The 24,496-nt window shown below is 49.2% G+C and overlaps 1 protein-coding gene across 3 annotated transcripts; it reads right to left on the bottom strand.

The window, feature by feature from the left end:
- Positions 1-929: 929 nt before the first annotated feature.
- On the bottom strand, positions 930-24,063 carry ALPK1 (alpha kinase 1). 3 transcript variants are annotated; one of them, XR_010998438.1, is made up of 14 exons: positions 20,681-20,855; positions 13,184-13,382; positions 12,246-12,305; positions 11,515-11,601; positions 10,755-10,831; positions 9,376-9,471; positions 8,887-8,991; positions 6,490-8,524; positions 6,078-6,231; positions 5,361-5,523; positions 5,084-5,270; positions 4,621-4,827; positions 2,365-2,474; positions 930-1,213 (listed from the first exon to the last, which is right to left on the bottom strand). XR_010998438.1 is itself a non-coding variant. In XM_068188278.1 (14 exons), exons 1-13 carry the CDS (start codon positions 24,029-24,031, stop codon positions 4,631-4,633), a joined length of 3,639 nt encoding a protein of 1,212 aa, XP_068044379.1. In that variant the 5' UTR covers positions 24,032-24,063; the 3' UTR covers positions 2,895-3,202; positions 4,621-4,630. The 3 variants fall into 3 exon arrangements, 2 of the variants coding, with proteins under 2 accessions (XP_068044379.1, XP_068044376.1); XM_068188278.1 differs by lacking the exons at positions 930-1,213; positions 2,365-2,474 and adding exons at positions 2,895-3,202; positions 23,908-24,063 and having other exon boundaries at positions 20,681-20,835; XM_068188275.1 differs by lacking the exons at positions 930-1,213; positions 2,365-2,474; positions 8,887-8,991 and adding an exon at positions 2,895-3,202.
- Positions 24,064-24,496: the final 433 nt, after the last annotated feature.

The following is a 24,496-nucleotide window of genomic DNA, read 5'->3' as shown; positions in this document are numbered from 1 at the left end:
TCTCCTTCTTTTCTTTATTTCATGTATTTCCCTCTTTTCTCTCAGAAGACTGATTTTTGGAGGTGACGGGGAGTCCCCAGAGCCAACTGCAGCCAACCTGGAAGCGGACCAGGAGATGCGAGATGGGCAAACACCTCCTTGGATGATGTGTGGAACCTGGGGGTGGTTTCCATGGCAGCCCCTTGCCCCAGAACATGTGTTTATGATCCTTCTGTGTATTGTATTTTGGCATAAAAGCTCCTCTGCGCCAGCAAGGCTGGAAGGGCAGCTCGAAGGCCCCCAGGGGGGTTTACAGCCCTCCTTGGCATAAGAATGGCCACGAGGAGCCAAACCAGCACCCCAAGGGCTGCCGCACGCTGCCTTTCATGGCAGGCATAAATCTGTCCAGGCAGTGCCACGGTTAAAGAGCCCTCCCGACACGGCTCTCAGCTGGCCGGCACGCTTTAAACCCACTTTTCCTAAAGCCTTACTCAAGTGCCTCAGGTTGGGCTTCCCCCTGGTCCTGTATTATGTACGGATTTGGCCCACGTAGCCCCAGTTCCCATTCCCCATGGGCAAAAAAGGATCTCAATTATCTATTATACAGCCAATCCCCTGACATAAGCAGAAATCCCAGCGGGATCTTATTTGCGACCTGATGTAGGTTGTTGTCTCAGTAAAAAGTACCTTGTGTTTTAAAGTCCGAGACAAACCCTTTTGCTCTGAAAAGCTGAAAATGTAAGGATATCAAGATGAAAGGATTTAAAAATATAAGGATATCCTGCCTTCTCCCTACGATTCTGCAACAGCTGTGCAGGTCCAGCAAAATTCTGGCAGCCTGCTCATCCCCGTGACTTCTCGTGCTGAAGTGAGATTAAGGAGAGGCAGAACTCCTGCCAGATTTAAAATCAAGCCTCTAAAAAAAAATAATAATCTTTGGAGGGTCACTTTGCAGCGGCCAGGAGGGAACAGGGATGGTGCTGGGGCGGCTGTGACACACAGCCGTCCCCTCTCCCTCGCCTCCCCTCCTCCTCCTTTTATTAAGAAGCAGAGAGACCGGCCCAAAGCTGATGGCATATTTACCTTCATGAGTTTAAAAAAAAAGTTAATTACCGCTCGGAGCAAGTTGGTCGGGCTGTCCTGAGCTGTCTTTTATTAGTAGTCGCCTTCATTAATTTCCCTCGCTGGATTTGCTGCTAATAGCTGCCTGGTCCTGGGCAGCACAAAGCAGCATCTGTGCCATTGAGCAGAAAAGCGGGAGTCAGGCAAAGGGGGGCACTGGGCGCGGGGGGCGACGCCGTTTGCAAATCAACCTCTATTAACGTGATGTCCTGCTCGGAGGGGACGGCAGCCCCGGTAGCCGGCACGACAGTTTGGGCTGTTACCGAGGGAGGAAAGGCACCTGCTGCCTGCCGGGGGGATCCTGCCCTCGTCCCGCTCCCTGGGCGCTGGCTGTGCCACCGGGGAACCCCCGGCATGCTGGACCTGCCTCTGCGGAGCTGTGCACCCTGCTCGGTGCTGCCCATGCTCCGCTCCCGCGTTAAACAAACTGCTCATAACTTTGATGGAAGATACACTCTGTGCCTCACGAACAGCTTGGCAGGGAAGTTTGGGATTAGGGAATGGGATTAGGTTCTGTTGGGAGGGGGCAGCGGGCAGGCACAGCGGGCTCACACGAGCTGGGGCAGCGGGCGGCTGTGGAGGCCAGCAGCCCCATCTGCTCCCGCTCAGCCAGGGGAGAGGGGAGATGATTTCATCCAAGTGGAAGAAAGGAGGGTGGCGTGTGTCACTCCCGGGAGAGAGGGGTGAGAGCAGCAGGCTGCCGCAGGCTTCCCCGCAGAGCTGGGGGAGGCACCTGTGTGCCGCGGCTTCCCTCAAGGCAGCAGGTGACAGCAGCAGGTACCAACACCTCGCTGCAAATACCCCGGCTCTGGTTAGTGGGAAGGAGACGCCGAGGAAGCTGCTGCTGCTGTGTTCTTCCAAGCAGAACAGATTGGGCGGCACGGGCTGCGGTTCTGCGCTTGCTGATGTGAGGCTTTCCCCTCGTTCCCCATGAATAGCTGTGTCTGGGGAAGGAGCTGTGCCGAAATCCAGCAGCTGGGCTCTGGGGGCAGCTGATGCCGTGTTTAGGGCAGCGGGGCCGGCTGCCTCGCGTGCAGGGGCTGCCTCACAGCTGGAGGGGTCACCCCATGCCCGCTCTCTGCCAGCCCGAACGGCCCGGGATGCTGCGGCTCCGAGGGAGAGGGGGGAGGCAAGCTTGGCTCAGCCCTGTATTGTTGGGATAACTGAGAGGCTCCCTTCCCACTGCATCTTTTCTAAGAGAAGTGCCTGAAGTGCTCCACAGAGTCATTAGTTATTGGCAAACGAGTGAGGAAACCATTCTACCTGTTAGCAGGCTTTGGTTGCATCAGCTTGTTCCCTGGATATCAGATTTACTGAATTGGATGCGCAAGCACGATGCACAGCCAACAAGAATCTGCCTTTCACCTGGACACCTGCAAAAAGGGAAGGAGGAAAAATCTCATTAAGCAAATACCCTCCCTAAAGGACAGGAAAGTGTGTCACCACTGTCACAAGCAGGCCGGTTTCGTGCCTGCTGCTTTACTTGTAAGCACTTACACAAGTCCTTACACTCAAGTCCTGGAGTTTAGGTGAGAGGAAAAAACGTTTCGTGTTTCCTGAAGCGTGGTGTCCCAACAGTTTGTATTTCACTGTCCCAGAACGGCACAGCTCCACTCGTTTTGTAGAGCCTGGCCCTCAATGGTTACACCGAGTACTTAGGTTGGAATTTGGAGAGTACTACATTTAATCAAGCCCAAAAAGCATCTCGGTAGTAAGTTACTTAATACAAACCACCTGATCTCCAATAAAATATTCCAATTTCTAATTAAAAAAGGAAAAAGTATTCCTGATGACTCAGTTAGTTCAAATTACTTTATTCTGAAACCAGAGGAAAAAACAGCAAATTTTTTTTGTCAGTAGCTCTAAGATGAAATTTACAGCCAAAATATTAAATTCTCCATCCTCAGAGTCAACTATTTATTTATTCAATAATCCCCTATTTGTAGCACAAATAGGAACCAATAACTTAAACTCTGTGTTTGGAGCCATGTTCATGAAGAACCCCAGTTCTTCAGGTGGTGAGGTTGTAAATCCATGATTTCCAGTATCCAAGCCCCGGATGAAGACAGAATGCCTGATACATCTGAAATTGTGCCCAATCCTGTAAAGAGTAAGACCAGTAGAATATGATTCCATGTCTATTTTAAAAGGGAACTGAACAAGCTGATCATGGACCCTAACTTTTACCCGTGAGTAGCTGTAACTTTGGCTGAGGTGGCAAAATGTCTCCTAAAACCAACAAAAGAACTAAGCTGCTAGGTGGAAATATTACAAAGAAAGCAAAATATTAAAATTCCATAGGGATGGATATATTCAGAAGCATGCCAAAATAAATTTTCTTTGTCTTCCTTTGAGCACGAAGGAGTGGAAAACGCGTGACTGGTCAGGGCTCCCAAAACTACGTGTGCTGTCTGCTGGCAGCGCATTAGGACACTTTGTTGTGCAGAGATTGTCCGAGCGGTTTTGTTTTGGTTTTAATTGTCCCTATAGAGCAGGGAAAGCTTCTGCAGAGAGGCTTTAACACAGCATCTCTGCCACCCATTAATTCCCGGGATCTTGCTAACTAGCTTTGTTTGCCCTCCGGAGCCCGGCTACGCTGGCAGGCCGGAGCACGAAGCTATGCGGGCGCGGCGTTTGTCACTTCGTTAAAGCCAGCATTTCCCCACTGCCGAGCGAGGACAAGGCCGGCCTTTATTGGCTGCACAACAAGATAACGGGCTTAATCTTCCCGGTAACACGTGAGTTTCCATGTATCACTTTAATCTGCGAGACACGGGGGCCGAGTGTCCCGTCACATGCCGATTTCACTGCCGTGTCAGCCGGCGACTGCCCAGCTCAATGATGGATTGTTCGCTGGCTCTTAACAACAGGCAAGATGGTGAATGCCCCGGGGTGACAGACAGTGTGCAATGGGAACGGCCGCAAATCTGATGGCCCGGTTCAAGTTCACCTGACAAAGCTGGAGCAGTCTGCAAGCAGCGCTCGGGAAAGGATTATTCACACTGGCATTATATTTTGAATGCATTTTTCTCCCCGCGCAGCTGCGCAGCTCCCCAAGACTGAAGGTTTATGCACCATAATAAAGAGATTTGACTTTTTTTTTTTTTCCTCTTCCTTCTCCCTCTTTACACCTAGTTCTAATCAGCTGGCCCAGGGATAGGGCATCTTTCCAAACAACTCGGCACAAACATCACCTAGAAAACAATAGCATTGCTAAAACATGAGGACAAAAGCCTAAAAATCTCTGCTGGCTGCAGAAACAAAAGGGGATGGTTTTGTTAAAGTCTGTTAGGGACCCATCTTTTTGTGGAACTTTGATGCTGTGCTCCCTTTCTCATGGAGAAAATCTCCCCAAAGAAATGATCCCAGCACTCAGGCGCAGCGGGACGTCAGGGATTTCGGGGGGGAAGAGGAGAATGGGAAATGAAGGCAGCTTTTCACTGCCTCGTTGGACAACCTGCTCCCAACGATGTGTAGGGTAAAACAGTGTCCAGCTCACGGGTCATTCTGTGGACTGACCTGTGCCAGTCTAGGCCAGCAGCTCCGCCGAGGGCCTTGTCAAGGACAAGCGGCTACAGATCTCATTGCACTCCACGTGTTGATCATTAAAAAAGTAGTAAATTCCTTTCTTCCCAAAGTTGGAGCGTGAGACTTCTCTGCTATTGAGGGAATGAATCTGGGGGTCTGTGAGGTAGATGAGGCCTTTCCCGTTACCTGTCACCCAGCCTGTGGAAGAAACGGTACATCTTGATATCTTGTTTATCTTGATAAACACCACAGCCTTTTTATTATCGTGCTCAGGACTCTGCCTGGCACGGCCCTTGCTCTGTTCATGTCACCTCAGTGATTCCCAGTTTCTACCTATGGCAACAAAAGCAGACCCTAAGAGACACATAATGAATTTTAACCAAATGAATACCCCAAAGACACCTGTGGGCCAGAAGCTGAGTGTGAAAGGCATAAACATCACTGTCATACACACCTTGAAGGTCGACAACCACGTCAGTCCCGTTGGAGAACTCGTAGCAGAAATGGCCGTAAGCCAGGCCGTACTCCGTGGCTTTGTACTCATTTTTTACCACCTTGGTGTTGTTGGACAGCTTCACAAACTCCCCGAGGATGTAGGGCTCCACACTCACACACCCTTTTATAGTTCTGTCTTCCAGCATCTGAAAGGAGACAGCCTCACTGCTGCTGTAATTGACCCAAGACACCCTTCCTCGTCAGGTCCTCGGGATTGCTTACCAGACAGTTCTTACCAGCAGTACTGCAGAGGGGATATAAAAGATTTGGGTAGGGACCTTCTGCTCATACAGCCTCTTGTTGAACTCTGTCACATAGTACTGGGCGGTCATTTGTCGCTCCACGTCACTGAAATGATGGAGGAGTCCTTTTTCCTCTTTATATTCCTTCCCAACATACCTGAACAAAAGGAGAAGAGTCTGGAGTGGTGTTTGTTTCTGGGTGCTGTGATACAGAAACATCACTGCAAAGCAGAACTTGTCAGAAGCAAGTCCACCGGGGGGTGATGCATTTAAACTGGCTGCGATTAAAACTGGGTGGAATTCTTTCTTTCCCGTCTCACAGAGGTGAAAAATTATCCATCAAATCCTGGGATGGGGGTTTCATAACACTGTAGTGTTGAAACTCAACTCTTCTTAACTCTGAAGGGAGACCTGACTCAGAGGTATTAAAATATTGTTCTCCATCCATAATAATTCATAAGCTACTTCTAGTTATGATCTGAACTCTGCCATTAGCTGTTTGAAGACAACAGTAAAGCAGCTTTTCCTTCCTAGAAATTAAAAGGTAGAGTTACATGGAGTGGTGAGAAAGATTGCCAAAATGTCCAAGACATTTGGGAAAGCCGTAAAATATTTCTTGCTACAGCAAGTCTTACCAGGCAGCTTTTATCCATATTTACAAATAAGCAGCATTGACAAGCACTTTGTTTCAGAAATCTGTTGGGTCCATACCTTCCCAGGCTTTCTTCTTGGTGCAGGAAGTGTATCCAAAAGGCATTTCTCTGCTTGCCTTCCTTGGTTACGTTCAGGTAGTCCCCGATGAACACAGCTGTCTCCTGGCCTGTCCACAGCCCAGATTTCTTGGAGTATTTCAGAAGAAGAGCAGCTACAAAAAAGAAAACACCACAGATAAAAAGGGAGAAATCCACAAGATTGCTCTAAGCCTGTGCTGAGGACTGGCTGTTATTTATGATTAACTTAATGATCATTATCTTAACAGTTTTCAGGGATGGCATGTGGCATTTAAACTCAAGTAATGGGGTAAAATGCAATAAAAAATTAAATCCCGACTAAAATATTGTGTTAAAAAGCCTGAGTCAAGCTTGTTCTCTGTGGAGACACAGGTTGCTGGGCGGGAACTCACAGTACACTTTGTGAAGCTCTTTGCTCCTAAAAATCCCAGTAGGCATCAGTCTCTGGACAAGCCAATTATGCTCCACCCCTGCCAGAAGCTGCCTGTAATCATCATCCCTCAGAACCCGAGCGTCCAGGATCTCTTCCTTCACTCTCCCAGGTGAGAAGGCAAAGCCACTTCCCCTTGGGACTGAACCTTCAGGGGAGCTCGTGGGCACCGGTGCTGATTTGATCCATGAACTCAGAGAGGAACTGGATTGTCCCTTGCTGCTGACCACATCCTGAGACGTCTCTTCACCTTCCTCTGTAGTGGCACAGTCAAAGTGTTTGGTTGTGGATATCTTTCCCAGGGAGGGCAAAGCTGTTGGCACACTGGGAGCTGCTTCATGCTTTGGAGCCAGTGCTGTAGGATAATGGTTTGCTAAGTCTCCCATGCTGATGAGCTCAAATTCAGTGTCATCTATTGTTTCTGCCTGGGTGTCAACTTGAGGCACCTGGAGAGATCTGTTCCCCAGCAGGGCAGATTTCCTCACCCAGCCACGCACAGAGGAGTCACTGCCCGTTTTCGGCCCGATGTTTGTTGATGGTACAGAAGTGCCCCTGTTTTGGGGGGGCTGTGCCTCAAACGAGGGATCCTCGGTGCTATCTGCAGGTTCTCCCGGGCGGAGCCACTCAGAGCGACCAACGCTTCCTTCCCTGCTGCTGTCCTTGGTCCTGCAGCTCAGCTCCGCACAGGAAAAGGACTTCTCCTTCTCCTCCTCCTCCTCCTCCTCCTCCTCCTCCTCCTGCCGCGTAGGAGCAGAGAAAGAGATGGAGAGGGAAGGCAACTCATTGCTCGAGCCCTTTGCTTTCTCTTTTGAGGAGCTCCTTCCATGGTGCCTTCCCTCACGCAGCTCTTCTCTGCAGAGAGGCTCCTTCTCCACCATCCTCCGTACTCGAGGGGCACACCCCTCTAAGGAATGCTGAGGAGACCCCCCAGAGCCATGGAAGGGCTCCCGAGGAGCAGGATGCCAGGCTCTGGGAGGCAAAGAGCACAAGGGCGCGTCCTGGACGCTTCCGTCGGCTTCTGTGGTGCAGCACTGCTCCTCCACTGAGCCCTTCTCCCCTTGCTGCCCGTCCCTGAGAGACTCTCTGCTGCTATTACAACTCAGCTCCTCCCAGCTGGAAGAGCAACTGCATTTGGACAGCTTGCACCAAGAGTTCTCAGAAGTAGTGCTTTGGCTCCTGTCTTTCCCTCTGCTGAAAACATCTTTTTTGCTGTTTATTTTAATTTCTAATGGCTTGATCTCTTCTTCAAAGGAAATTTTCATCACACCAGAGCCAATGTCTTGATTTCTTCGGCCACTGAGTCCCTCTGAGCTGCTTCCTGCTGTTGGTGAGTCCAGGATTTTCACAGGACCACTCCTCTGGTGAACTTTGTCTTCAGCAGTACACACAGTGTCCATGGTTTTGGTCTCTGTTCTTAAGGTTGTGATACAAGCTCCCACCTGGATTTCTCCCGGTGTGGTTTTATGAATCCTGCAAGTTTTTTCAAACACTTGGCACACTGACAGGTGGTGCTGGGAATGCTTGGCAAGGATTTTCTCAAAGCTGGTTTCCCCGTGCAGGACAGGTTTCTGTACCGAGCCTTTGTAACTGTCTGGGACATAAGACCTGGCATCAGAATTTGGGAAGCCTCCCACCCGCAGGCGCTTCTTCACAGCTGTGATCAGAGACATGATCTCTTTGGCAAGCATCCCCTTATCTTCCTCCTCTGGGAACGAGGTGCTGTAGGAGTGCAGCTTTCCCAGGGCTTCCCTGCACAGCTGGGTGGCCTCACGGAGCTCCTGGCTCTCCCCGTCGAGCCATCGGTGCACGGTGGCAAGGCAGAAGGCAGCTTTGATGAAACTGTGCAGCTCCTGCCTGCTGGTGATGGCACTCTGCTCCTCCTTGGTGAGGAGCCCGACCTCAAAGGATTCTTTGGCTTCAGACAAGTAGAACTCTCTCTTTTCCAGGGGACAGTCCTTGGAGTGACTGTAGGACAGCAGACACATCCCACGGATGTTCTGGGAGGGGATCAGAGAGGAATGAGGGAATTAAAACCACATTTCTTTCCCTTACACAACTGGAAGAAAAGCTGGGCTCTGACCACCTGCTGCTCTATTTCCTGGAGGAAATAAACTTCCTCTTTTTTTCTCCCTTTGAAATACAGCTGTGGTTCTAGGAGAAGCAGCACTCCTAGAGCTTGAAAGCCCATCCTCACTCTGTGGATAGCTTTCCTGCAACGTATACCCCATATAACCAACCCAACCCTCAACACAGACACCCTGTGTGATGCACTGCTTGAGAGCCACGTCAGAGCCATATTTAGCAGCCTGGGCTCTTCCCCTGCAAAAATCCCACTTCCAGAGGGAGGAGTAACACTCACCACAGCTGTGAGGACAAACAGGGGGGTGTACTGGCTGTAGGCAGCTGCCAGCTTGCAGGCCTCGGCCGCCGATAACAAGCGATGGCTGAACTCTTGCAGCAGGCTCTGATAAAAAAAAAAAAAAAAGAAACATGAGGAAAAAACCTCAACTCAATGACTTTATTTCCAAATATATGGGGCCTGGTAGGCAGGGACAATTGTATCTAAAACAAGAGCCTGGTCTGTTTCTGCAGGACCCTTTTTGCTAAGGTTTACCATGGATATGTCACTTTCGACTCGATAAATATTCTAAATATATGCACTCTATAAAATATTCTCAATATGTTCTTTCTCCTGAAACCAGGCATTCTCCTGTCTAGGTGCTACTGAGCTTTTTCACTGGGAGCAATGGAAGTTTCTTCAGCCCTCTCAGCACGGGAGAGGAAATGTGTGGGTGAATTTGAGACCACCTGAAGAACCCACACACACAAACTCCAAACCAAGTCTCACCAGGTCAATGTCAGCACTGGTTTTGAAGCGTGTATAATCCTGCTCATTCATGGAAGCAAAGATGTCTGCCATAATACCCAAGGATGTGGCAATTCCCTGAAAGAGAAATTTAAAATTTTCATAGTGGGTTTTTTCCCCTGTACTTTGAATTTTACTGCTTCACTGTGTGGAACATGCCAGAAAAACAAGCAAAGAAACACGCAAACAAGATCCAAAGAGAAGTGTCGCTGTAGAGCAGGACGGGAACAAAAATTACTCCAAATCAAAGGCAAAGAGAATGAACTCCGATTTATTTCAAATGTGCCGCTCTATTTATAGAGAACATTGTGTGGACTAATTTCATTGGTCTTAGACTAAAACACCTCACACCATTGGTGTGCAGTGAATGACGCACGGTGGCAGAACATATCTATAAACAATGTGAACAACAAGATAGATTAGAGAATTATTTACATTCTTTCCCAACTGTCTCCCAGGCTCTCGCCTGCTTAGAAAACATTCTCTTTTTCTCTCTGACTGAAGTGAGAATATCCACAGAGAAGCATGGCTAAGAAGTCCAGAGATGTCACCTTGGTATGGTCTTATTAATTTCACTTGCAGGAAGTGCAGTAATCTGGAAGACCTGATGCCACCTAAGGGTCTGCTTGGCCAAATAATTAAGAAACCCAGGTAGGCTTTCACAAAATTCACTGCAGAATCCCCTGCTGCCGCTGAAATGGAGAACACAGAAAAGTTCTGAGCTTGAGGTCAAGCTTTAAGACATGGCAGACAAGAGGTGACAAGGTCTGGGTTTGTAGGATATCTTGTGCTGGGGTCCAATTACAAACCCTCTCCAAGCATCACCCCAGGACTCGCCAGGCTTTGGCTCACATTCCTGTTTAGCTACGGACACATGCTGCAACTGCTGCTTCATCTCCAGTGGGAGGATTAGTGCTGCCCAGCCTCACAAAGGTGTCAAGGACAGGCAGGGTGGCTGTGTGAGGTGTTCAGGTCCTGCAGGGCCTGGGGGAATCCATCACCCGCCACAGACGTGCTTGGGGGAAAAAAAAATTAGCTCTAATGCTAAGAAATAGCTAAAATCTGTGGCTGCTCTCTGGAATTAATCTGTCCTTGCTGGAGGCACCAGAGGCATCCTCACGGATGGTTTCACTTCAGATGGTTCTGCTTAATGAGGAGTATTGCTTTCATCCCCCTGCAGGAAAAAGAAGTGTGGGCAAGGCGGTGCATGCACGTGGAAACAACGTGGAATACAGACTCTGTGCTGCCTGTTAACCTTGGCTGGGGTGCGTCACCAAAGCACTGCTGCTGAAGGAAACAAGAGCCAAGCCGGAGTGGTTACTGGGTTGGCAGGCAGATGCAGAGGGAAGAGGAAATGCCACCTTTTTATCTGGCTGAGGAAGTTGGAAGTATCCCACGAGTGAAGCCCAGATCAACTCTGCTGCCTCATACCACATCCCTGAAATAAACCAGAAAACAGGCACTTAGCAGGGGACTGACAAGGATGCCCTTCCATAGCTTATTTTACACCTTGGGTCCTCAAAACAGGATAAAACTGTGCCATGGCATGTTTTGCTTCAGTGACTCTGACCATTTATGAGTTTCTTTCAGCTTTTGGCCGTGCACGAACAGCCATTTTGTCCTCATAAAAGACTTCAGCTCCATAGCCATGGAAGATTTGGTGTCTCAAACCAAAAGCAAAAAATGAAGTCTGCTGCCTCAAGTGCTAAACCCTGAACACAAAAGCCCATCCTTATGAAAATCAGAGATTTTCCTGTCTTGAGAGAGGACATTGCTGCGATGTCCTTGTCATAAACTACCACTTGCCTTTGGGAATAGTGAATTTGTGACAAACATGGAGGGGCACAGGGAAAAAATGAACATTTCAGATTGTTCCTTGGCTTCAGGTGAGATTAGTAATAAAATGATAACTTCTGCCATATGTTTGCTTGGTACATGGCTCCAGGCTCTTGCTGCAAAGAGATGGGTGTGCAACCTCTCATCCTCTGTGCCTCTTTTATGGGTACAGGGCGTTCACCACAAGCCAAAATTCCAACATGTGCCCAGTGTAGCATTTTAAAGGGGGAAAAAACAAACAAACGGGGGAAACCTTGAGTGGAAGCTTTTAGAAGAGAGCCTTACCAAGCTTTTGCAGGATCTGTCCCCTGATTTGTAGGCAGACTGCCTGAACGAGAATCCGATCGCTCTCCTCGGCGTATCGCCAGGTTCCTGCAGGAGGAGTGGGAAAACTTGGCATAGAATGAAAAATATTCCTGTCATTCTCAGCCTCCAAGGGTTACCTGAATCCCAGCAAGCTGCCAGGATTCTCCTCCTTGCATGGAGGCCCTTTCCATATGAGAATCTCAGCTCGCCAGGGAAAACAGACCAACAGAACCCTGAAAACTGCCTCAGTTTTCACAGTCGTACAGCAACCTGAATATACCCACTAAGGAAACCCTGAAGAAAGGAAAATTAAACATAAAGTATTTATTTAGTCTGTGAGATCGGTGGGAATTTAGTCTGTAAGATTAGGCTGAACATTACTCCAACAATCTGGATTTTTGAGGGGATAGAGTTGCCTGAGTTTCCTACATCACTCAGTTGCTTGAAAATGCTCCACAGGTTAAACTTCTCCATTCAGAATATTTTCCCACCCAAGTGAAGGTATATACAAGGATGAATGACAGAAATTTCAAAAATTAAGTAATGTTCCCACATTTGAGGAAGGAATGGTGAAGGAAAGAGAAGTGTGATGTAAGGAGTCATTACTGGGGTTGGTTTGGCTTATTCAAGGCTAGTGTAACTGCTAACATTTGGATCAGAAATCACACCAAAACTGCAAGTATGAAACTGGAAAACAAATTTACACATACCCGTTGCTCCGTTGTCATTAATCAGGCTGCTTAGGATATATTCAGCTTTTAAAAGTTTACCTGATTGAAAATTAAAGGAAAAAAAAAAAGATAGAAGATGAACATTAAAATGTATTGTGGCATGAGGTGAATAAAAATACTCATCAGGTATCACCTGTACATAGAACTGCTGTTGTCCATAGCCAGAAATGCAGGTGCCCCACCTTCTGTAACATGTGGCTGCAGAGTAATGTGAAATTTGGAATGTATCTTTTTTATTTTACACATTATACATTCCTGGAAGATTGTTGGGATTCCCAGCTTTTATTTTTTATTCCCCCCCCCCCCCCCCCCAGAAGAAAGTAGTCTAGCCTGCTTCCTTCAGCAGCAATGCTGCTGGATTCTGTCCCAAGGAAACGTGGGCTTTTGGAAACCTATTTAGGTCTCTGCATGGAAAGCACAGCCAGAAGAAGATGTGTTAAAAATCCTTCAGGTGTTCTCCGTGTTACAGGAATGATGGAATTGTACTTTTTTTTATCCTGGAGGAGTTGTAACCTGCATTGTTGGCATAGTCAAGTGGCCCCGCTGAAAAATAAAAAGCAGCTGGGACAGTGTAGAGAAAATGACAGGATTCTAATTTCCTTTTCTCAAGGCCCTTGGTCAGGAGTACAGCAATTCAGATATTCCCGTTTGAAACCAGCAGGGAAGATTTGTTAAGGGACAAAAGCTCCAATTAGTATTTCCCACACCCTTTCACCACTTTCTCTCCCGCTTTTGGCTCCGAAACCCTTTACACCGGCCCCTTTGTGCTACTGAGAGGAGCCGGGCCGGGCTCAAGGGGGCCGGGAGCGGGAAGCGCGCTCGGAGAGGTGGCACCGCGAGCGTGTCACTCGCCGCGAGGGGACCGAGTGTCCCCTCCCGAGTCAAGTGGCTGCTGATGGGGCTGAGGAGAGCGCTACCTGCGTTGACGGCGAGACGAGCCCGGCGGATGAGCAGCTGCGGGCTGATGGGAGCGCCGGGATGCAGCCTGTGCAGCCCCTTGGCCACCCGCAGGAGCCCGCAGGAGGCGTCGAGCCAGTACAGGAAGCGGTCCAGCAGGAACACCACGGCCGTGGCCGTGCCGCAGTCCCTGACCAGGATGGAGGCCTTCAGATAAGCCTGGGGAAGAACAAAAACAAACAAACAAAAAATAAAACCAACACAGGCAGCCTCAGGAGCGCTGGAAAACGTTTAGCTTCAGCAACGCCGTTCCTCACCCTCCTGTTGTCATGTTTAGGATAGGGAGGTGCCAGCTGTTTATTTTGTTTGAGTTGTAGATATAATTCTGGGTGGTTTTTTTTTTTTTTAATTGTCTGATATTTGGAACTGCAGAATTTGGTGGTCTGCTAATGAATTTAAGTCATGCCCAGCAGCAATTAGGTGAAAAGGTGGGGGGTGAGACTGGGAAGGCTGGAAGTGGTCACTGTAGCCATTGTCCAGTTTGGAGCTCAGGCCACCCACTCCTCTGCACACCACAAACAGGTAAACAGGCCGGGAATCCAACGTTTTTCCCCTGCAGGCCATCCTTGATGACTACTAAGTAAGTGCCTGTGAACTCTCCTGGATGTCCACAGCAGTGGGGCCATGGCACCCACATGGGGAATTGTCAGAATTCCTGAGATCCTTGCTGTTAGCAGGACAGGAGGCCAGCAAAGACAGCTATGGGAGACACACAGCCTCATCACAGGTGCAGAAGTCCCACATGGACCCAGGGACATTTGCCAAAAGCCTGTCACTTCCCATGCTGGGCATGGCCTGGTATGGGTATGGCACTTCAGCAAGGCAGATTTGTACAATTTTTTTTTTTTTTTCCTCAGCCCGAGTTGGATTTTCTAAGAGGATGGCACTTGAAAAGGATTCCTGAAGCTCCGGGGCAGGCACAACTCCGCCTGTGCCGGCCAACAATGGAGGAATCCCCCTCTCCAAGCACCTGTAAACTGACACTGCAAACCAGCCATTCCAAATGCTCATCAACAGGCAATATATTTAAGCACAGAGCATCGCCTAATCTATTTTTTTCCTCCCCTTCTTCCTTTAATAGATCGGAGCACAAAAGCCTGAGAGAGGGTGACCTACCAAACAAAAGGGCCTTTGAGTTCCTAGGAAAAGTAGACTTGGAGGAGGATGGAAGGAATCCAAGTGGCCCTATTATTTCCACTTGCACTAATTAGACATTTTTCTGTCAGCTATTGAGCACTGCTGAGAGGCCAAACTCACTGAATTCATTTCTAAAGTGTTTACAGAAGTTTGCATCTGTTTGTGTCTCTTCAGGAGGAAAATAAGCACTTCAATAGCATTGTGGAAAATCTAAACGAAGCATCCTATTCTGAAGGGCTTGGCAGTCTTGCAGCTGCATAATTTAACTCCCCGCTCAATGCCGAAACCTCTTGTGTCCCTCTCCAAACCCAAATGGACACAAAATGTAGAAAAGTCAAGCCAGGGGGAGAAACGGGGCTATTTTTTTTTTTTTTTGGAGGCATGCTGTGTGGCACACAGCGGCACGGTTCCGTGTCAGCCTTCGCAGCGAAGTCCCCTCCCCGTCCCGAGCGGGACACCGAGAAATGAATGCCCGCTCCTTTCATTCCTTGCCAGCTCGTGTGGCTGGAGAATTCCTCAGCACCTCCGGCGAGCGCAGCGGTGCCCAGGGAGCCTTCCCAGAACCCCGCTCCGAGATGAACCGGGGCAGCGACTCCCAGGGGCAGGGAAAGCCCTCTGGCTGCCAGGACGCCTCAGCCTGCTCCATCCCAACCAGAAACTGGCAGATTTACTCACTTTCTCTGTCGCTTTAGGCGCATCCAGAGAGAGAGAGAGGGAGGGAGAGAGAGGAAAAGAGCGAGGTACGCGCGCACTTTGTTTTCACATCTGTGCCCGCGACGTGAAATGGATCTGCCTAATTGAGTTTATGACACAAAAGGAACCTCGCCGCGGCTGGGAAGTGGAATCAGGTGGTGGGGGAATTAAATTTGCTCCAGATTTCTATACACGGGCCATTGGGGGAAATGCAAAGCAGCCTTTAGTTGAGGGGGTTTCGCCTTAATGGCGCTGAGTGGGAGGGTGTGCGGTTCGCATGGCTCCCTGCATTAGCGGGCTCAGCTCCTCCTGAAGTTTGGGTCCCAGCTTTGGGTTCAAAGCCACGACGCCTCCTCTGCATTGACAATGGGGGCCGCTCCCAAGAGAGGGGAGAAGCTCAGAACCGGGGCCATCTGGCACTAGGACGGGCAGGAAAGCGTCAAAGGGAAATTATTGGTGCATAGTAAATGAGGATGAGGAGGAGGGGAAGGAAATAGGGGAAAATCTTTATGCGGCAGCTGATGTAAGAGGAATTACAAGCCCAAATAAATGAAATATTGATTTAATCCACTCTCTCGGCCCTCTTTATAAAGCCAAGATCCCAGAGGCAAGCCCTCCTCCATAGCCTGCGGGCTCAGGAGGATCCCCTTTGGAAAAACGCCTCTACAAACAGCGTGATTAAAAGCAGAGGAAAGAAAAATTTCATTTTCAGCGTCCCCACAGTTTTGTGGACTCCTGTGTTTGCTGATATCCACTCATCTCAGACTGGTTCAGTCCTAATTGCATTTGTGACTGCAGCCGACCTTTAAAACCTTTTTGAAAAGCCACAAAACGAAGAGCGGCCAGCAAAGAATTTCTAAAGCCGTGCACAAGGCAGGAGTGTTGGAGGCACACACGTACTTCCAGGTGCTTCAGTCCTCTCCCAGGAGCTGCTCCTAGTTAGCACTCCACTGAACCCTAACAAAGTGCCCGGTTTTCCTTCCCCCTGTCAGATTAAACACAGAGCCACGGCGCCGATGGATGGGGCTGGAGCCTTTCCCCCTCTTACCCCACCAGCCGCCAGCAAAGCCCGTCCTTCCCAGAGACCAAAGCTGTCACCGAGTGGGACTTCTCTATCAATCCCTGCCTTTCAGCTGGCAATCAGAGCCCACTCCACAGCCAGCAGGGAATTAAGCCTCCCACCACCCCGGGACGGGCAGAAGGAAGCATGTCTGGAGGTACAGGCTGACACACGGGACAGTCACGCGGTGAATTGCTGCAGACCGAGGAACAGGCAGCTCCTGGACACTTCCCTCTTGGCTCAGAGCAGACGAGAATTCTCCCTGTTAATTATCTCAAGTTATTCATCCTGCAGGCATCGGAGAGTTGGGAATTCAAAGGCAGCAGCGTTAGGTCCATTAGGGGCAGTTCAAAACACCACAGACTGGGGCAGCTTTTACAACCAACCTTATCTTGCTTCACCAAGTCCAAGACCGGGAATAACTCCTCATTCCCTCAAGAAAAAAGAACAGCAGCATTTTGTGATGAGGACATAAGGAGAACTCCTAAAATGTCCAGGGAGCTGCTTGAACCCCCCTTCCTGGGGGCCTCGTATCCAACAGGGCAGCAGGGATATGGGGGACCTGCATGGTCACATGCAGGGCTCCTGCTCTTGATTAGTACCAAAGATACAGAGGTGCCACAATCATTTTGTGGCCCTGGTTTGTTCTGGATCACTTATAAACTATTGTGGCACATTAAAAGGAGATATTTTAATACTTAAATATAGCAAAACCAGTGACAGAACCCCCCTGAAGGAGCAACTGCAAGACCATTATCAACATCTAAAAATATGAGAGACTCTTCCCTGAATCTCTGTCCTCAAAACATCAATCCACTTGAGAAAACACATTTAAAGTTGTAAATACTCTAAGAAGCCGCCTCTGGCAGGAGTAAATCCTACCCATGAGCAAAGTGAAGTGACAGCCCTACACAAATCCAGAATCCAGCTACCCTTTTAAAAAAAAAAAATTTTTTACGGTCCACATCAATTTAGCTGTAGTTTTCCAGAGGCAGCAGAAGGCAGAGTGCTCTGCAGCGCCAGGGCAGTCACCCTGGACAGCTGAAGCTCTCCTGCCTGCACCTCATCTCTGACACTTCTCACTTACAAAGCCCCCGGGAGGCTGGGGTGCCGCGATTCCCGATTCCCGGTTTGAATTCATCCCTCACATCACTCTCCGTTTCACTGGGATCACCCAAGAAGAGCTCTGAGGAGGCAGGTAGCAAAAGGTCAGCCTCAACAACCGAGATCCCAGGGCTACGATTTAGGGCTTTAATTCTCCTGTTACCACACCCACAGTTAGGAGGAGGAGAAAACGACATCCTCAGCCCCCGCTTTAGTTCTTTTTTGAAAGGCTCCCAGCTCCTAAGTGCCACACACACCCCTACAGTTAGGGCACAGTCCCTTGGAATGGCTTCTCTAATGTCAATCCATCAGCACCTAATTAGCCAAGGGCTGCAGGGCCTTATTTTCCACTCTTTTCAATATTCCCATTAAATCCCATGAGATCCCGTGCCAGCAGGGCCAGGGTCCGTGCTCCCCCATCCACAGCGGGGAGCATGGAGCCAGCCTGCACAGCTCCCTGCAGAAGGACCAGAGCAGCCCCACTCTTGAAGGCTTTTCCTTTTGTATTCCCACTGTACCCATCCCAGCAGATCCTGGTCCATGACTGAATGCAGGAATTACTCGTAGGTACGATAAAAACGAAGCAAAAAGTGAAGCCCCACATCATCACTATGGGTTTGCAAACGGGAGGGAAAAAAAAAAAAAGGAAAAAACCCTTAAAATATTAATGTAGCATGAAGCATCCCACAAGAGAACTATGTGTGTGCATAGAATCATCCTTCAACTGAAGCCACAGCAGGTTTTTTGGGATCAAAGCTTCCGTGGACATGGGCATGTTGCCCTCTATTGGCTGCTCACCGAGCATTAGGCTAATTCCATCTCTTGGGAACCTGCAGGAAGGGCACCCCGGCAGCCTCCCTTTGGGAGGTGCAGCCCCATTCCAAACCCCATGGCGCACGTGATATTTAGAGAGGAAAAATAATCCCTCCTTCTTTATCTCTGCCAGCAAGGACACTGTGACAATTCTGACTTTGCTTTGCCTTGTTAAAAAAAAAAATCCCTGTGTTCCCCAGTTTTGGCTTTGGATACAGATGCTGGCTATCACCCTTTGGGCCTTAATGCAGATTCCCACCACGGGGGCTGCAGGAAGGGCTTGGTTTGCTGGCTGAAACCTGTTAGGAAAACGTGGAAAACCTCAGCATGTTGAGCTTGTTGAACTGCAGTAGCCTTCGGGTGGTGAATCCCGGCAGGAAAAAGGAAAAAAAAAACCCTAAAACTCAAACCAAACCCTGCACCTTCTTTGGGATGCAGAGGGGCGCTGAGCATCCCCCAGCAAAGAGGAAGGAGAGCACTTGAAGAAGGTGGCTCTGCCTTCCTTGATGAGCCGGCAAGGCGGATCCCACTTTTTTTTAAGAACTCGAGAAGGCCGAGGCAAAGCCTTGAAGCCGCAGCCTAATCCTCTTACTCCCTGTGCCGGTCTCATGGAGCTTTTGAGCCCCCTCCCAGAGCGAGACATCCCCAGCGCCGGGAGAGAGCCCCGGTAGCCAGCGCTGCCTGCTGCAGCACCACCAGTGTGTTATGGTAATGAAGCGCCTTTCATTCACGGATCTCAAAGCGCTTCTTAAATGTAATGAATCACGGTTTATGAACTTATTCTAAGCATGGCAAATTAAAATAAACAGAGAGGGGAAAAAATTTAAAGGGTTTTTTCTTTTCTTTTTCCGAACAATAAATTGATAAAGGCTAATTTTTTTTTTCCTTTGGGGAATTAAATTATCCTTCTGTCCCTCATGCCAAAAAAAAAAAAAAAAGGAGAAGAAAAAAAAGTTGCTCAGACTTTTATCTTTCCTCATCACACTGTAATCACTTCTCTTCAGCCTCATTTCCCCCCCAGCTTTTTATTCAAAGAACTGAGGCAGCCTTTGCTCTGCCTTGAAATTTTATTTAAAATAAAAAAGAGGGGGGAGAAGGAATGGATGAAGGGGGAAAAAAATCCCTTTTCCTGACTAATACTAATAATACAGGTCAAAATGTCAGTCTATCTACAATTAAATGGAAAACAAAAAAGGTTTTCCCTTTTTCCCATGGTACAATGGCACTGGAATATAAATTACCGATGAAGATGAAATAATACTTCAAAGCACATGGGGAAAGGCAGCACAACGTTTACAAAGTATTTTCCACCGCAGGATGAAACATTGGAGACAACGGCAACCAATGGACTTCAGGGGGTGTGGGTGAATAGCCCAAAACTAGCACGGAGGAGGATTTGAGGTCCCTATAGTCTCTGACCCCACGATAGGCTTTGTTCAACAAGGGCAGCTGCAGTTATCAACAGATGTTTCAGCAATAAATAATTGGTATCATCCCAGAAAAGATCCATCTACCTGGGGAGAGGGCATAATGCCGCAAACACTGCCCCACTATTAGAGCCACATTAATCTCCCATCTAGCCAGGTCTCTCGGGGAGTTTGCTGCAGGTGTTTATCCCGGGAGGGAGCACACAAACGCTCCCGAGTTAGAGAGAGCTGAGCTGGGATTGTAAAGGAGGTCAACCTCCGCCATAAATTTCTGTCTGAGGCCACACACACCAAAGGGAGAGAGAAAACAAATACCCGAGAGCAGCCACTCCCCACCCTCCCCGGGGAAATCCAGGAGCTACGTGGGGACGCTGGGGCTGCCACTTCCCAGCCCTGCAGTTGGCTTTGCTGAGCTTCCCATTGCTCCACGCTGTTCAGAGCAATCAAAGCTGTTCCCAAAGAAAACCTGCTGGCCTCACTGAGGCAGGACTCTCCGGGACAGGTGGGATCTCCTGGCCACCTTGGAGTTAATAACAGGCAGGAATGGGATGGTGTTGGCTTCAGACATGTACCACGGGAACAAAAAAAAAACCCTCAAGATTCACAAACCCTATCTTTATTCCTGTTCTGGCAAAAGGATAGCCTTAGCCTGGATATTACATTTACTATGGAAAAAAGGTGTCCTCTATTTGCCACACGTCTGTCATGTCTCCAGGAAAATCAGAAAAGCAAAAAGCAATCCACATTTCTTGCCACTTTCTAATCTTTAAGCTCAAACTCATCTCCTTAAGGGATGGGATCCCTAAGGACCTCTGGGATTCTGCAACTCCTTACCACAGGAGAAATTTCTCAGAGGAGAAATCACATTGAATCCCTGCCTTTCCTGCCTAGGTTTTGGCCAGCTTTGGAGCTCAAAGGGATTCTGCCATGTAATTTTATTGGAAGACGAGCAGGTGAGGAACGGCACAAGCCCTGCTATAGCAAGTGATCCTCATGACCTACTTGCAGAGCAGAATTAAACAAAGCACAGCATTCTTGTCAAATTTGTGGGTTTTAAAAAAAAGCATTATGTGAACATTTGGCATTTTAGTGTTATTATAATGCCAGCTCTTCAGGAAAGAGGAAAGCATCACCTTAGCAGAGACAGAACCAGAAGTGCCCTATGAAACCCCCCGAGCACCAGGGCGGGACATTTTACACCCCAGCTGTGTTGAACTTCATACCAGCAAGTCAGGGAGCCTGGCGCTGATCATATCTTGCAGGTTTGTTTTGTCTTCTGGGCCCAGGTCTTGTTTGTACTGCCACCTCTCCGGCACAAAGGGCCACTTCATTTCCTTCGCCTCCTCCAGAAGGCTCCTCAGCTCCTCAGGAAGCAGAGCTGAAAGGGTCAAAGAGCAGGTGAGGGTATTGCAGCAGTTCAGCCCCAGCACTCGCCACGCCAATCCCTCAAAAAGGCTTCTCCCAGTTGCTCCCAAGGCTCTTAGCCTGGTGGGGAGGGCAGGGGAGCTGGCCTGCCATCCGTTCCTCTTGGCTGCACTGCCCTCCAGGTAAATGGGAGCCTCCAGCCATTAAAAAGGCTTTTAGCAGGAAGTCGTGCTGGTGGCTGCCTGGGCATGAAGAGCTGTTCCAAAAGAGGCAGGAGGGAACCTGTTCCCCTGTGTCCCCCCTGTCTGTCCCCCTTGCTCAGTGACAGTGGCAGAGCCACCCTGCAAAGCCACTTCCAAACCCAGAGATAAACCTGAACCGTAGATGGCAACCAGACAGAAATCGAAAGGGTTATAACGGATATTAAGCACAAGCTCATGGGCAGCTTGTCCCTCCCTGCTCCCTCTCCATACTGGTCCTAAGCCACTCCATCAGCTTTGGGTGGATCTCCAACCTGATCCAAATAAGGATGCAACTGCTAGGATCACAGAGCCAGAGATTTGGGCTTGGATCTGTCCCCTCCTTTCAGCCACAGCACACATTTCATCTTCCTTGCAGCAGGGGTGATGTGGATGTGCTGTGCCGTGCTAAGCACTCGGCTGGGCAGCCTCTCTGGCCAATAAAAGTGGATTAACAAAGATTATTGACCAGATGGGGTTAATGGTGATCATCAGCTGCAGATCTGGCCCCTTCTGGCCATTAATCCCCCGAAAAAACCCTGCTCAGAGACCATCGCTGCTTTAACGAGGCAATGCAATAAATGCATTGCTACATATTTTTTTAATCGATCCTGTATGCAGGGACTGTAGAAAATGAACTTCATAAAAAGGATGTTACAGGCTCGTACTGCAGCACTTTCACAGGTGTGGCTTTCCTGGGAAGAAACAGGAAGTTGGACATTTAGGGCCCACCTCCAAAAAGTCAGTTTTGCAATGTTCCCACTTTTTCCAACCCACCTTTTCTCACTTGTTGCCATCCCAAGGAAACATGGGGTTTGGGAATCTTCCCGCTACACATCCTGGCTTAAAGTAAAGCCCAGTTTCCTTGTCCTCCTGAAGCGGTGCCTGAAGGGGCTGAGCCCTGAATGCCGTGGCAAGGTGGCCAAGTGCCAGGGCTGATGGGGAGAGGAGGTCCTGCACTTGTCACTGGAAAATCAGTGCAGGAGCAGAGGTATCCACCTCAGCACGGTGATATTCACCTCACCACAAGGAACAAATTACTGGACATAAGGACTTATCTCCCATGTAGAAGGGGGACAACTGAACTTCCCAAGTCTTCTCCTAAGGAAGATCCAGCTCCAAGGACAAGAGTTTGCCCTCGTAACAGAGAGCCGTTCTCACCGCTGGCAATATAAAACCAAGGCTGAACGGTCACAGAAGCGGACTGGAATGATTTCTGGCCTAAAACAGAAATAAAGAAGAGATCCAGACCCACCCAATACCGGTTCTGCCCCCTAAAGTGAGATCAAGATGTGCTCCTCCTCTCCCCTCTCCCCACCATTTTTATGGGTTCGGCTTTCAGTCCTTCCTGCTGCAGGTCTGAGAAAGCCGGGGGGAACAAAGGCAGCCCCGGGAGGAGAGCGGGGCGAGGAAACCCCCTGGGCCCCTGCTCCGGGACGGTCCCCCCGAAGCCGAGAGCCGCCGACCTGCGGGGCCCTGCCTTCCCCGGGCAGAGAGCCCCAGCAGTTATTAATGTCGCTGTCACCACCCCGCTGCTGGGTATTTTCCTTCCAGCTGATGGGAACACGGCCCTCGGAAAAGCCCGAGCAGCACTTCAGGCTCTGATGGCCCATTTCCTGAAGCAGTTTACCTGAAGGACCGTGTCCAATCGAGTGATTATAAGGGCACTGATTCACCTTATCTGGAACTAAACTGATTATTTCTCATACTTTGTGGTATTTAATAGGAGAAAAGGAGGGAGGACGATGAGGGGGGAAAAAAAGCGCTACCTGATTAGGAGTTCAAGAGCCTATTCTGCGGAGCCATAATAAAACTTAAAAGAATTTGCGACGAGGAAACAAAGTACCCTTTGTTGGAAACAAAAGAAGAGGAGAGAAAAATCTTCCCGTATCCATAACAGAAACCTACACGCCACCCTCCAGCGCAAACAGACTTAGGTGCTTCAGAAAAAGGCAGCTGACCTCCCAGCAAGAACAAGGATGCTCGGAAAAACATATTCTCAACGGCTCCGCGCCCCGGGACAAACAAAGGGTTTTAAGGATCACATTAACGTTAGGGCCGAGCCACTCAAGCACGGCGAAAACTAAACATTATTAACACCAAACTGGGAAACGGGCAGGGCCGCAGATGTGTCACGCAAAGGGAAACCTTAATTCCGCTGGAGTGGAGAAATAAGAAATCCTCCTTTCGCAGCGATACCAAAATTGCTGCTGGTTTCCAGCAGGTAATGCCAGCATTGAAACAAATGAGGAATCCTTTTATTATTTATTTAGCCCTCGCTAAACGCTGCTTCCTTTCCTGGTTTTTTATTCCAGCCTTTAGCCAGCAAGGATTTTCCTTTCAAGAGGGATATTGCAAAGGTTTTGTTTTTTCGTTTTTTTCCCCTTGGACACCACTTATAGAGGTCACACACATTTTACAAGATAAAGATTCGGGCAATGAGCTCTTTAATATATGAGGAGAAACTGACAAACAGAGAAGGCCCTCCCCCAGTTCCTATGAAAGGAGAGGAAATATGTGCCCTTATTCAAAAGTTGCATCCTTTTTTTTCCCTTTCTCTCTCTCTCTCTCTCTCTTTTTTTAATAACTGAAATTTATGTGCATCAGCAAACTTTTGGGCATTGTTCTTCACAAACTAAACTGTTCCTTACAGCCTCATGTTTACTGAAGCCTAAAATTAGAACTGACAGCAATTCACTGCAACAAAGTGCACTTCTTTCCCTGCCTGCATCCCATTCACGGCCTCGAAATCCAGGCATCTCTTGACACTCCTCTGTCCGGAGAAGAAAAATAGGGCAGGGCTGAGCGCCGGCGGAGCGCTGCCGCCTCTCCTGGGGAGAGCTCACCTTGGCACCGCCGGTATTCCCGCTCCTCCGCCTCGCCCGTGCCGGCCTGGGCCGGCAGGAGCTCAGTGTCCAGAGCCCGCTGGCACTCCTGCAGCAGCACGGCCACGGCGCTGTGCCTATTCATGTTCCTCTGAATCGGCTGTCCCCGGGTGCGCGGTGATCAATTACTTAGGAGAAGACACGGGCTCCTAATGAAAAGGATCCCTTCAAGGCTGAGGTACCTGGCAAACAAAGGAGGGGGAAAATGATTAACTAAAGTATCATCAATTATCCGAAAGGCTCAAGCAGGGGGAAATAATAGGGGGAAATAGATGAAAATAGGTGGCAGCCTCGGAGGACTTTATTAGAGGAGTGTGTGAAATCACTGCAGGCTCCTGGGGACAGTGTGCGAGGGGAGCATCTCTGAGGTGCCAGGGAGACAGGACGGGCTCGTCGGTGGAGCCATGACATCCCAAGCAGGGAAGTGACTGCTGGGGCTGTGCCAAAGCCCTCTGCACCTGGGAGGCTCGGGCTTAGCCGGGATTGAATGGCAGAGAGGAGCGTGCTGTGTGCATTTCCCAGAGCACGGAGACCCTCTCTTTCACCCTGG

Source organism: Anomalospiza imberbis, chromosome 4 (assembly GCF_031753505.1).
Source record: "Anomalospiza imberbis isolate Cuckoo-Finch-1a 21T00152 chromosome 4, ASM3175350v1, whole genome shotgun sequence".
NCBI classification, from domain to species: Eukaryota; Metazoa; Chordata; class Aves; order Passeriformes; family Viduidae; genus Anomalospiza; species Anomalospiza imberbis.
The sequence above is the reverse complement of the archived record's forward strand: the minus strand, read 5'-3'. Positions and strand labels throughout refer to the sequence as shown.

Bases quoted from the DNA above. Each gene is read 5' to 3' on its own strand.
- ALPK1 (XM_068188278.1), bottom strand. From the start codon at position 24,031: ATGAATAGGCACAGCGCCGTGGCCGTGCTGCTGCAGGAGTGCCAGCGG. The intron at 8,525-8,886 runs GTGAGTGTTACT...ATCCCCTCCCAG, and splicing joins TGTTTGTCCTCACAGCTGTG to AACATCCGTGGGATGTGTCT. The intron at 6,232-6,489 runs GTGAGTTCCCGC...TCTTTTTTGTAG, and splicing joins AGAGCTTCACAAAGTGTACT to CTGCTCTTCTTCTGAAATAC.